The sequence below is a fragment of the Danio rerio genome, chromosome 24 (assembly GCF_049306965.1).
Source record: "Danio rerio strain Tuebingen ecotype United States chromosome 24, GRCz12tu, whole genome shotgun sequence".
NCBI classification, from domain to species: Eukaryota; Metazoa; Chordata; class Actinopteri; order Cypriniformes; family Danionidae; genus Danio; species Danio rerio.
The window spans coordinates 38,807,501-38,822,500 of NC_133199.1; the positions used below are offsets into that span (position 1 = coordinate 38,807,501).

Here is a 15,000-nt window from a genome sequence, read left to right on the forward strand (position 1 = left end):
ATTTGTATTAAAACCCAGTGATTCAAAAATACTCTGTAAACACTTTGAGTGTAATTGAAGTTGACAGTGACGTCTTTTGTCTTTTTTTGCCCTCAGAGCATGAATGTCACACTCGCGTCTTAAAAGAGCTGAAGAAACGTGTGTGCAGTAAGCAGAGCGGCCCTCGGGACCTCACACAACATCTCATTCATTACAGGCTAAACACAACAAGGTAAAATCACACCATACACACTGTCACAATATCTCACACGTGCACTTAATAGATTTACATGCCTTATAATCAGTGTATAAAAGTGTTGCACCACACTGTTAAAATGCACTTGGTATTTTTAGATATGTAGTTAATATCTGATGTAGCATTTTTATTTTATCGTATCTATTTTATTTATTGAATGATTGTTTTATTTTTGATTAGCTTAGATGTTTTACTTGTTTGTAATATTTTTATTTTTGTTATTGTTTTATTCGAACTTTGTTCAGTTGCGGTTATTTAAATTTATTAAAATCTTTGACACTTAAAATGAGTTTATAATAAAAGCTCATTGACTTCCAATGTAAGTGCAGAAACAGATGCTTATATAGTTATACTGTATTATGCAGAATCGTTTTAATGTTCGCTTTTTCCATTGCAATTATTGGTAACACTTTAGAATAACTATCCGTTATAACTAGTTAACAGATCATTAATAAACTGATAGTTAATGAGTTGTAAATTACTTGTTAAATAAAAGTTAATAGTTTGTTAATTATTTATAACTGTGCCTTGTAGATGGCTTATAGATAACTTACAAGCTGTTAGTTAACATGTTGTAAATGACTTGTTAACTGTATATTAATGATTTATAACTAAACCTAATAAATTAGTAATTGGTCATGAACAAGCTGTTAGTAAATTACTTACTAAGACTGGTAAAGTATCAGTTAATAGTTTATATATGTTATTGGGACGTTATTCTAAAGTCGCAACTATTATTAATTTATTAAATGTTAGTAAATGCGGAATGGTTGCAACTTTAGAATAACGTGCCAATAACATACTTGTTAATAACTAACACTTAACTAATATATTAACTCACACTTTACAGATCAGTTGTTCATTGTTTGTTAACCATCTAATAATACCAGTGACGCTTTGTAGAACTGCAAATGGATGGAACAAGTCCAAGCTACAGAAATCTGACGTGATACTGAAAATATCAAATGTTTGTGTCTTAACCTTGTTCCACTCATAGGCTTTTCTGTTTGCTGTATTTTACCAAAGAAACTCCACAGATGTAATGTTGAACATTGTGTTTAATGTATAGAAACACGCATACTGAGCCATCACAGGGCAGAACAGCAGTATACAAGAATACAAACCCATAAGGTGCTAAACATGAAAACAAAATAAATAAAAAATTATTTTATTAAAGTTCTACAAAGTTTCACGGTGGTTATTAGATGGTGAACTATTGATTGGTAAAGTGTGAGTTAATATGTTAGTTAAGTGTTAGTTATTAGCTTAAGTATGTTATTGGGACTTTGTTCTAAAGTTGCAACTATTCCTCATTTACTCACAGTTAATAAATTAAGAATAGTTGCAACTTTAGAATAACGTCCAAATAACACTCTTTTAAAATGCCTTTGATTTTTTTAAATGTGTAGTTAATATCTCATGCAGCATTTGTATTTGATCTTTTTTATTTTATTTATTGAATAATTGTTTTGTTTATTAACTTGTTTGTGATTATTTTTATTTTTTGTAATGTTTTTAAATTATTAAATAATTAAAATTTCTCCAGTTTTAGTTAGTTACACTTATTTTACTTTTCGAAACGTGAAATGAGTTCGTAATGAAAGCTTCATTGACTTCCAAAGTAAGTGCAGAAACTAATGCTTATATATTTATATTATGCATAATCATTTTAATACCAATGACTCTTTTTCTATTGCAATTATTTCATTTTTAATCACTTTATTTTATGTGCTCAATCTCTTACAGTATAAATGCATTTAAAATAAAAGCCCACTGAATTTTGAAAGTGCTTATTTTTTTAAGCAAAACATTCCCTTCAATTAATTTTTGTGTATTTTTGTATTTTATTTGTTTGATTATTTGTACTTTTTATAATATTTTTAATTCATTAATTAATTTATATTTCTTTAATTATAGTTATTTTAATTTATTTTTACTTGTTGATACTTAAAATGAGTTTATAATAAAAGCACCATTAACTTCCAATAAGTGCATGAACACACATGTATATATGTATATAATGCATGTTTGTTTTAATATTCATGTAGCTTTTTTCCATTGTAGTTATTTTAGTTTTAATCATTTTATTTTATATGGTCAGCATTTTCAGTTTAAAATTTAGACTCTTATATTGGAAATTTCTTAAAAATAAAAGCCATGCTGAATTTTAATAAAAGTGCATAACTACATATTTTTGCCAGCTAAAATGTATCTACAATTTATTTTTGTATATAAATATTATTACATTGTATGTTTTAAATCATATATTTCAGTCTGTGTACAAGCACATCATTAAAATAATTTATTTAGAATTATTCATATTATATTTGAGTTAAATAAATCTGTGTACAAGTTTATGATATAAAATATAATAATATTTTATTATTATTTTATTATTATTATTTTATTATTTTATTATTTATTATTTTATTATTATTTTATTATTTTTATTATTTTATTATTAATAATATATTTATTATTATTAATAATAATAAAAAATATTATTATTATTACTAATATATAAATTATATTATTATAATAATTATTTATATATATATATATATATATATATATATATATATATATATATATATATATATATATATATATATATATATATATATAATAATTTATTATCATTATTATTATTATATTTTATATAATAAACTTGTACACAGATTTATTTAACTCAAATATAATATTAATAATTCTGAATAATTTCTTACCAGGCAAATGTTAGGTAGCATCTTAAAGTGACAGCTGCCCACTTTCACTTGTATATCAGCTAGTTTACAATTTGGCTATGAAACAAAGTTGTTTTTGGCGGATCCGCTTGAAATCAGCTCGCTACCTGAGGCTGACGTTGCTTGCTGTGACATATGGTTGGGTTTTTGCACGTTCCTGACGATGTAATTTAAGGCATCATTAGTAGCCAGATGTTACCTGCTCACACATCTCCTCCTCATCTCAAAGTTTCCGCTCCGGAAATACCAAATATCGAATTACGTAACCCTTGAAATAAACCTGCCGCTAATAAAAGACTTCTTTTCTCCCTCAGAACCAAACAAAAAGCATCGCTTTTAAAGACTTTGCGTTATCCAGAGATGTCGGATAAAATCCGGAAGCGTAGTATGTTAGCGTTAGCATTAGCATGAGCGTGGATGTGTACACGAGCGAGCCGGTGTAATGAACTAATCAGGTACATTAGTTTTTACAGAATGTAATCTATAGTGTTTGGGAGTTGTTTGTCTCAATAGGGGCCCCCAGTAATCAAAAGTAATGAAGCTATTACGCGTCGGGAGCCGGGGAGAGGGGCCGGCGTGGCATTAAGAGTGGGCCACATAAAAGGTTTATTAAAGGAAATTAAGGTCCATCAATGCCACACCTGCTCCCCCTATTATAAATGTATGACAGGTCAGTGGCTTCAATCACAACAGCCAAGCCGAGAGAAGGGGAGATAGGAGTCATGTTTCCCATTATAAGCCGAGTAACAGCCCAGCCAGTGACTCACCCAGCTCACCAGAGCCTCCGACCGCTATAGAGCGCCATCAGCCCAGAATAATTACATTTAATAGGTTTTATTTGGGATCAGCAAGGCACTGCTGGCAGAGAGGAACTGAGAGAGAGAGACTGAGTGAGTGAGTAGGTGCTGCAGTATTAACAACTCTTTTTGTCTAAACACACACACACACACACACACACACACACACACACGCATGCACTTTTGTTTGTGGCTGGTTTTTGCATTATTATATTTTCGCTCGCCCCTGTCTCACCCTCTTAAAAGTGAAGGCCTGTCTGCCTGTTCTCTGCCAGTTTGTTTGCTCTGGAGTTTCTCTGTGTTGATCAATTAAATCAAGGCCAAATGCACATAATGGAGCCGATCTACTGGGTGAACTTTCTCCTTTTTTATTTGTTATAAAGTCAATGACCTTTCATTTTTATTTTTGATTGTTTTTTATGACTAATGTCCTTTAGTAAGAATGAATTTTTTGCTTAATAATATGCAAGTATCTTTTATTGCCTATGTTTTTGGATCAATAGTGAATTTCAAAATGTTGAATATGTTGAATATACACACGGGCGAGGCAGTGGCGCAGTAGGTAGTGCTGTCGCCTCACAGCAAGAAGGTCGCTGGTTCGAACCTCAGCTCAGTTGGAGTTTCTGTGTGGAGTTTGCATGTTCTCCCTGCCTTCGCGTGGGTTTCCTCTGGGTGCTCCGGATTCCCCCACAGTCCAAAGACATGCGGTACAGGTGAATTGGGTAGGCTAAAATTGTCCATAGTGTATGAGCGTGTGTGTGAATTGTGTTTGTGTGGATGTTTCCCAGAGATGGGTTGCGGCTGGAAAGGCATCCGCTGCGTAAAAACTTGCTGGATAAGTTGGCGGTTCATTCCGCTGTGGCAACCCCGGATCAATAAAGGAACTAAGCCGACAAGAAAATGAATGAATGAATGAATATACACACATCTAGTTCCATTGTAAGTACATAAATACAAACATTTATATGTTAAATAAATCTTTTCTTTGCTGAAAGTTTAAGTATAAATAGATATTTTTAAATGTTAAATTAAATTTTATTTAATTTGCATAATGATATTTGTAAAAAAAGTGTACACCACATATGTTAGGCCAGTGGTTCTCAAACTGTGGTGCGCAGGCTTCCTTCTAGTGGTACGCTGAGAAATCACTGAATAGTTAAAGTAAAAAAATTAACACACTTTTAACCCTTTAACGCATACAATAACACCAATGTGATCAGTAAATTGATTTTAATTTGCTAAACCTTTTTTTCAATTTTCTAACATTTGTTATGTACTCTTGTCAATAATGCTTATTGTGGCGTATCCTGTATTTTAATATCCCAATGTTGACAGGAATAGTACAAGCACTTGCTTTTCTGACACAAAAAGCCAACTCCAACATGCAGTAAACAGATCTATCTCCTAATTTAAATATGTAAAGACAATTCATGTATTTAAAATACAAGTTAATGTACGCTACTGTAATTCAATACTTGACATTATGGTGGTACTTGGAGAGACTTTTTTTTTTTTGAGGTTGTACATGGTGAAAAAAAGTTTGAGAACCACTGTGTTAGGAAACTATCAATTTAAAGGAAAAATATATGAATAAATATATATATTTATGATATTCAAATGTGATATTGTACTTACATATACATATTAAAAAAATACATATAAAAAATAAAAAAATTATTAAAATATGTAAAAACAAATATATTTGTGTGATTAAAATTATTTAATTATAAGTAATAATAATTAGGATTAATAATTGCATCCAAAATAAATGTTTTGACATAACACGTGTGTGTGTGTGTATTGTATATATTTATTATGCATATATGATGCACACATGCATAGAAACAAAACTGTACAAAACTATTTTATAACATAGATTTTTACATTTATATATAGTTTGTATCATATACACATGCATTTTAAGTCTAAATATAAATAAACAATTTCCTAAGTATATGCATGATTACACAGCACACACATATTTTAACTCAAAACGAACTTTTATTTTGGGTGCAATTAATCTCAATTAATTTTGCTTATCAATATTTTTTATAATTTTATTACATTTTTTATATTTATTTTGTATAGTATATATATATATATATATATATATATATATATATATATATATATATATATATATATATATATATATTAGTTAAAGTCACCCTTTTAATTATTATTTTTTATATTTCCCAAATTATGTTTAACAGAGCTAGGAAATTTTCACAGTATGTAAAATTATTAGCCCCTTTAAGCAATTTTTTTCGATAGTCTACAGAACAAACAATCGTTATACAATAACTTGCCTAATTACCCTAACCTGCCTAGTTAACCTAGTTAAGCCTTTAAATGTCACTTTAAGCTGTATAGAAGTGTCTTGAAAAATATCTAGTCTAATATTATTTACTGTCATCATGACAAAGGTAAAATAAACCAGTTATTAAAAATGAGTTATTAAAACTATTATGTTTAGAAATGTGTTGAAAAAATCTGCTCTCCGTTAAACAGAAATTGGGGAAAAAATAAACAGGGGGGCTAATAATTCTGACTTCATCTCTATATTTACAGTTACAACATTAAACTTTATATAATACAAACATAGGAAGAGTTCAATGCAAAAACCTCTTAGTGCCGTCCAAAATTTTCTTCTTAAATGAGAATTTTTTTCAGCATCCCATGTTTGTGTTCTGTTTTTTCACTATTAAAATATTTATTAATATATTTTTGTATTAATAAATTCTTAATAAACTTAGAAATAAACTCCTGAAAGCTTCTTCTTAAGACACACACTCTCTACTACTTTTGTTTGTGTCTGGTTTTTGCATTATTATATTTCCACTCAGCTCTTAAAAGTGCAGGTCTGTCTGGCTGTTCTCTGCATGCTCTGCCAGTTTCTCGCTTTCGGTTTGTGCTGTTCAATTAAATCCAGCCTAATTCTGAACTCCACTGTAAGTAATGGACCTGCTGTGTTAAAATTTAACATTTTTATTTGTTATAAAGTTCACTGACCTTTCTTGTTTTCTTCCTCATGGTGATGCCTGAATGCATAAATGCAGAGTTGATTGGATTAGGTTTTTACTACTATTATTTACTGCAATCCTATAATTTGAAACTCAACTCATTCAAGACCTAAAGATGCAGATGTGGTGCGTCGCAAATAAAGTGCTTGCATGACACTAATCTGGCTTACTTATTAATAACCTAAACCGGCAGGAACTTAACCGTCACTCAGATGATGAGATCCCGCTGAGATCAGTTATTAAACAGGATTATAAATCTCTCAAATTGAAAATTGCTATTTGTTATTAACTTTTTGTTTTCTCGTTGCTTTCCAGATGGAGTCTGACAGTGAAGAGAATCGCAGCGAAACATGTGATGGTAAGGCATAATATAATATAATATAATATAATATAATATAATATAATATAATATAATATAATATAATATAATATAATATAATATAATATAATATAATATAGTTTAATGTAATATAATATAATATAATATAATATATTATAATATAATATAATATAATATAATATAATATAATATAATATAATATAATATAATATAATATAAAATAATATAAAATAATATAATATGATTTAAATGTTGCGAAATAAATAAATAAATAAATAAATAAATAAATAAGTAAATAAATAAATATGTAATATATGATATAATATAATATAGTATAAAATATAAAATAATATATTATAAATGTTGTGAAAAAATACATAAATAAATAATAATATAATATAATATAATATAATATAAATGTTGTGAAATAAATAAATAAATAAATATGTAATATAAAATGATATAATATAGTATAATATAGTATATAATATAAAATAATATATTATAATATAAATGTTGTAAAAAATACATAAATAAATAATAATATAATATAATATAATATAATATAATATAATATAATATAATATAATATAATATAATATAAATGTTGTAAAATAAATACATAAATAAATAAATATATAATATAATATAAAATAATATAATATAATATAATATAATATAATATAATATAATATAATATAATATAATATAATATAATATAAATGTTATGAAATAAATACATAAATAAATATATAATATAATATAATATAATATAATATAATAATACATTAATATAATAAAAAATTGTGAAATATTATATTATATTATTTGTTATTAAGCATAATTATTTAGTTTTATGTCCAAAATGCAGTTAAATGTTGCTTTAGCTAAAAATAAAAAATAGAAATAACGTCTAACTCAGTCTGTCTTTAAAACATTAGTACTATTAATTATGTAAATAAATAATAGAATGATATATAATTAACATGCATATATGTGCACACAAGTATAGTAAATAAATAATTATGTATTCTTTAAATTTAATAGACTTAAACTTTATTTATAAAGCACACTATAGCAACAGTTGTTGACCATTAAACTGTACACAAATTGTGTTAAAAATATCAGATAAGATAAAATTATACACACAACATGAAACAGAAAACAGCAAACTCGGATAACTCCGGTATTAAAAGCCTTTTCTAAAAGGTGAAACTTCAGTTTTCTCTTGAACATGGATTTAGTAGAGATTATTCTAATAGAGAGAGGTGGACCGTTCCACAGTTTAGGGCCCACAATGGAAAAGCCCCAGTCTGCCTTTTTCTTTAACTTTGATCTGGGAACTTTTACCAATTTCTAACTTGATGACCTTAAACATCTAGCAGATATGTTAACAGTCTCACACAAATCCTTTCCATGCAAACCATTAAGATGTAGCAAGCACTGCACTTAAACCAAATCCTTACTTAAAACAACATTGCCTACAATCTTCCACAAACAGTCAAACTATGTGTACACCTTTTTGACTGAGTACTTGTCTATCTTTGCCTACATGTGTGTTTTCCTTAATGTATGTATTGTCTTTTACTGTCAACATTGCTTATAGTATATTGTTTTGTTTTTTGGTGTATGTGGTTGTATCTTGCACTGTCTGGAGCCAGCACCTAAGCTTTTATCTCATCATAGTACACGTGTAAAATGATTTGATTTGATTTGATTTCAGATAGATAAAAAAGTGACAGACCATTTAAAACCTTAAAAACGAAGTAAAAATTTTAAATCGATTCTAAAACATTCCAGCCACCAGTGCAGTAAGAGTGCCAGTAAGAAGTGTAGCAGCTGCCTTTTGGACCACATTTAATACACTGTAAAAAGTTATATGATCAATTAGTCATGACAACATATGATTTAGTTCATTGTAACTTGTTAAACTGAGTTAATCATGTTCTAACTTAATTTTATAAGTTACCAAGCTGTTTAAATGTAATATAAGTTTAAAAGACTCATAAAGTTTATTTGATTCAGCTTAAAAAAGGCAACCAGTATTTTTTTACAGTGTAGTATGTATATATATATATATATATATATATATATATATATATATATATATATATATATATATATATATATATATATATATATATATATATATATATATATATATATATATATATATACACACACACACACACACACAGTTGAAGTCAGAATTATTAGCCCCCTTTTGATTTTTTTTTTTCCTTTTTAAATATTTCCAAAACGATGCTTGACAGAGCAAGGAAATTTTCACAGTATGTCTGATAATATTTTTTCATCTAGAAAAAGTCCTATTTGTTTTATTTTGGCTAGAATAAAAGCAGTTTAGAATTTTTTAAAATCTATTTTTGGGACAAAATTATTAGCCCCTTTAAGCTTTTTTTTTTTTTTTTGATAATCTACAGAACAGACCATCGTTACACAATAACTTGCCTAATTACCCTAACCTGCCTAGTTCATCTTATTAACCTAGTTAAGCCTTTAAATGTCACTAAGCTGTATGGAAGTGTCTTGAAAAATATCAATTATAATATTATTTATTGTCATCATGGCAAATATGAAACAATCTTCCCTCAATTAAACAGAAATTGTGGAAAAAAATAAACAGGGGCGCTAATAATTCAGAGGGGCTAATAATTCTGACTTCAACTGTATATATATATATATATATATATATATATATATATATATATATATATATATATATATATATATTAGTTGAAACCAGAAGTTTACATACACTATATAAAAAAGCACATAACTATATAAAAAAAGTCAGATGTTAATGTGACTAAACTTTTCTCTTTTAGGTAAGTTGGGATTATCAAATTAGTTTCTGTTCTGATTAATAGCAGAATAATGAGAGAGAGATTTTTGAGAAATTGGTATAACCCTTCTTGAAAGTCAAGTTTACATACAATAAGATTATTCTGCGTCTGAAAAAAGCTCAGAGGTCTTTTCTATAAGATTAGAAACTATTCATACAAAACATCATACACGCTGACCAAACAGGTTTTATAAAAAACAGGGAGGGTTTCCCTAATCTTAGAAGATTGATGAACATCATTTATACCTCAGACTCATCAACCGGAAGACTCTAAGTCTCTCTTGTTGCGTAAAAGGCTTTTGACCGCATCGAGTAGGACAATTCTTTTCTTACATTAAAATTATTAGCCCTTTAAGCTATATTTTTTATCAATAGTCTACAGAACAAACCATCGCTATACAATAACTTGCCTAATTACCCTAACCTGCTAACCTAATTAACCTAGTTAAGCCTTTAAATGCCACTTTAAGCTGTATAGAAGTGTCTTGAAAAATATCTAGTCTAATATTATTTACTGTCATCATGGCAAATATGAAATAAATCAGTTATTAGAAATGAGTCATTAAAACTATTATGTTTAGAAATGTGTCGAAAAAATCTGCTCTCCGTTAAACAGAAACTGGGGGAAAAAATAAACGGGGGCGAATAATTCTGACTGCATATGTCAAAAGAGTTTACATTTTACATCCCTACAAAGTTTTACATCCCATTACCTCCGCATCGTGCTATTTATTTCATTAATTGAATGTGCTTGTTATGAAACGCAATCTCACCGCACTCTTTTAGAGCGCATTATTGCTTTGTATAAACGTGCATTATATTTGCCCCCGTGCAAAGTTGACGTAAACAAGGTGAACACATTTCCCACAATGCCTCCGAAAAACAGGCTCGTTTCCTGGCACGTGCACTTTTTTTCCTACGCACATTTGATCTGAAGTGTTAGTTTAACGGCCTCGCATCAGATCTGTCAATTTTAATATTAATCCTCTTTAGCCCGGAGAGAGGTGCGATGCATTATTCAGAGACAGTGACTTCATTATGGGCCAATATTCTTTCAAACGAGTTAAGGAGAGCGTCGTGAATGGAAAAGAGCGGATAAAGCATGACAGGGGACATCATTATTCAAGTGTTTAGAGCCTCATACTGTACCTCTCGCGCGCGCCTGACTCTTTAATGCGCTGGGAAAAAATTCATGATGGTGCTTTATTGAGTCTTCACCATGGGATTGAGGTGAAGCTGTGAATGAGATCTTCATACGCTGCATACACACATCTTTTTTTCTCTCTGTCTGTCTGTATACGTCTCGTGAGACTCGGATCACAGCGAGGCTTCCAATATATCATGTTGTCAAAGCTGTGATTGTTAAACACTGATGAAATGAACCACCTTTTTTTTTTTCCCCCATGTAAAACCCAGATTAGTGTATTGTCTTACACCTTGTGTCATTTGTTGCTGATTTCAGCCCTAGAGAACGTTTGTAGGCATGCTTTATTAAACGCAGCGTCATTCATTCCTGTCAGAGATGTTTCGTTTGCCTTGGGGTTCTATAATTCGTGCAAACTTTTACTCTGAGAGGACGTGAAGGATGAAGAGAAGACAGTGAAAGAGTATTTTTCAGTGCTTTCTCTCGCAAAACTTTTACGCTCTCTGGCTAAGGTAGTGCATTCCCAGAGAAGCGTTTGGGAAATCTTTATTTATTTATTTATTTATTTTATTTTATTACTTTCTTTATTAATTTTTTTGAGTACTTTTTGAGGGAACACCACTTTTTTATTTTTTTATTTTTTTATTCACATATTCACTTATTCATTTAATAATTTAATCCTTTAATAATTTATTTATTTATTTATTTTTATATCTATTTTTATATTTATTTATATTTTTATATTTATCTGTTTGTTTATTTATTTATTTGTTTGTTTGTCTATTTATTTATTAATTCATTAATCCAATCATTTATTTATTTATTTATTTATTTAATTTTATATATGGAGCAAACAGAATACTTTTGTGAGAGAGTGATTATAATTTGAGAGAAAATTTAAAGTTTGTTGAGGGCAACACAGCAGTTGTACAACAAACATATGCTAATTTTTAATGTTTGAGAATATACAAATATTATTAAAAACAAAACCTGCGTTTGATTTTGAGCTTGTTTTACAAAATTTTTTTATTCCTATTATTTTATGTTATTATTTATATTTATTATATAGACCGTCAAAATATTTGTAGTTTAGCAGTTTTTCGTATTTTGTTATTTTATGTTTTTAATTTTATGATTATTTATCACATAATGAGAACTTGCTTGAACTTGCTTGAAGTTTCTGCCAACCCGACTCTACATCATAACTTTTCAATCCAGATGGATAGGGCAACCATTACTGCATCCACAACGGTGAAAAGCCTTGGAGTAACGATTGATGACCAACTAAACTTCTCTGACCACATTTCTAGAACTGCTCGATCTTGCAGATTCACACTCTATAGCATCAGAAAGATCCGACCCTTCCTATCTGAACATGCAGCTCAACTCCTTGTTCAAGCTCTTGTTCTGTCCAGACTGGACTATTGCAACTCTCTACTTGCCGGGCTTCCAGCTAACTCTATCAAACCTCTTCAGCTGCTTCAGAACGCAGCAGCACGAGTGGTCTTTAATGAACCTAAAAGAGCACATGTCATTCCGCTACTCATCCGTTTGCACTGGCTGCCAGTTGCTGCTCGCATCAAATTCAAAGCTCTGATGTTTGCCTACAAAGCGACTTCTGGCTTCGCTCCTTCTTATCTGCTTTCACTTCTGCAGATCTATGTGCCCTCCAGAAACTTGCGTTCTGTGAATGAACGTCGCCTCGTGGTTCCATCCCAAAGAGGGAAGAAATCACTTTCCCGAACTCTCACGTTCAATCTCCCCAGATGGTGGAATGAACTCCCTAACTGCATCAGAACGACAGAGTCACTCGCTGTCTTCAAGAAACGACTAAAAACTCAGCTATTTAGTCTCCACTTCCCTTTCTAATCTGCATTTGCCTCTCTGGCTCCACTGCTAACTGTATTACAAAATAAAAAAATAAAAAATGACTAATGTTTTGCTTCTTACACTTTACATACCTGAAACTTGCCTACAGCACTTATTCATTGTTGCTCTTATAGTTGTGTAAATTGCTTACTTGTCCTCATATGTATGTCGCTTTGGATAAAAGCATCTGCTAAATGACTAAATGTAAATGTAGATATTTTTCAAGATACTAGTATTCAGCTTAAAGTGACATCTAAAGTCTTAACTAGATTAATTAGGCAACTCATCAGCTATGTTTCCATAAAAAAAACAGTTGATGGAAACACGATGATGTGCATAAATTTTAAAAATGCTCATAAAAAACGTATGCGCCTAACTGGGTAGGATAAACTTTTTATTCGATAAGAAAAGATGCGCATAAACTGCGATGGAAACACTTTTACCGCACAAACTCCAGCATGCGCATTAAAAAGGTCATGTGATTTTCTTAAAAGAGATCATGTGATGCTTAAAATGTGTGTGAATGGACAAAACGTCAGGCTGAGCACATTATAAAAGATCTGAAATGTTGTTTTGGTCATTATAAAACGCCTTCCCATTTCAGTATTAGTGTTATTATATTATTAATGACCTCCAGAATCGAGAGCGCCTGTGCTCCGCGTCTGACACCTTCAATCGCTACTGCGCGCCCACTGCTTGTCAGGATTGTCTTCTGAGGCGCATTCATTTAGAAAAGATTGATGCAGCTTCTCCTACTGCAGCAAATGCAGTTTTTACTGTTGATATTTGCCGCCAGTTAATCAGGAAGTGACGATTTTGTTCGCTTTGACTCGATTTTGTTCGCTTTGACTCGTTGGATGGAAACGCTGCTTCATTCGCACAACTTTTATGCGATAATCTAGTTTTGCGCATAAAGTTTATTCGCATTTTTTGATGGAAACATAGCTATTGTATAAAGATGGTTTGTTCTGTCGACAATCAAAAATATTGCTTAAGGGGGCTAATAATATTGACCTTAAAATGGTTTTTAAAAAAATTCAAAACTGCTTGCATTCTAGCCTAAATAAAACAAATAAGACTTTCTCCAGAAGAAAAAATATTATGAGAAATACTGTGAAAAATTCCGTGCTCTGCTAAACATTAAAAATATTTTAATAAAATTCACAGAAGGGTAAATAATTTTGCCTTCTTCTGTATGTGGTTTTAAAACATACCTGAAGGCTAATTTGCATCTGGGTTGTTTTGTATGGATTTGCATCCTTTTTTGCTACTATCCGCAGTCAGAGCACAAACAACAAGTTTATGGAAGATGTTTTTGTCGTCTTGTGTGTGTCCGTCTGAGTGTGACATTAAAGCGCGAGGTGTGTGAAGGATCACAGGCAGGTGCTGGTGAGGCCGGTGGCGCTGGTGGAAATGTAAACACACATGTTTACTCTTTCTCTCTCTTTTTCTGTTTGCAGTTCTGCCTGACTGCATCGCTGAGGCACCCAGGTAAGCCAGAGTTCACTACCTGCTTCACACTGTCACTTTATGGCTTTTCTGACGGCCCTACGCCAATACGTGCAGCTGCATTCATAAAAACTTAGGTCACTCTTAGAAAATAAATAGTGTTGCTTTAGATTATAATGTGTTATATGTTACATAAAATGAGCTTTACTCTTAGCAAATCTAACTTTAAATCTGGTGTTTTTAGGATTTTAAGTATGTACGAAGTGATTTTGGTTGTGAAATCATGATTAACTGATCAGTTCTAGGTGAATTAAAAAGGTTTTGTATTATTTTATTTATTATTTATAGCTGCTTTCTATTGTTTTTTGCTATTTATTTTTTAAAGAAGTATGTTGTAATTGTTTTCTATTTTGGGTGGCACAGTGGCTCAGTGGTTAGCAATGCCGCCTCACAGCAAGAAGGTTCAAGTCCCGGCCAGTTGGCATTTAATGGGTTTCCTCCTGGTACTCCGTTTCCCCCTCAAGTCCAAAGACATG

General features: G+C 30.3%; 1 protein-coding gene across 8 annotated transcripts in view; it reads left to right on the plus strand.

The window, feature by feature from the left end:
• st18 (ST18 C2H2C-type zinc finger transcription factor) overlaps nt 1–15,000 on the plus strand; it is a 132,670-nt gene that overhangs the window by 61,329 nt on the left and 56,341 nt on the right. For all 8 annotated transcript variants that reach the window (XM_073941004.1, XM_073941006.1, XM_073941009.1 and 5 more), the window contains 3 exons: nt 97–211; nt 7,115–7,157; nt 14,476–14,506. In XM_073941004.1, the coding sequence (XP_073797105.1) occupies nt 7,115–7,157; nt 14,476–14,506 (74 nt within the window). In that variant the 5' untranslated portion in view covers nt 97–211. The remainder of the gene's footprint in view (nt 1–96; nt 212–7,114; nt 7,158–14,475; nt 14,507–15,000) is intronic.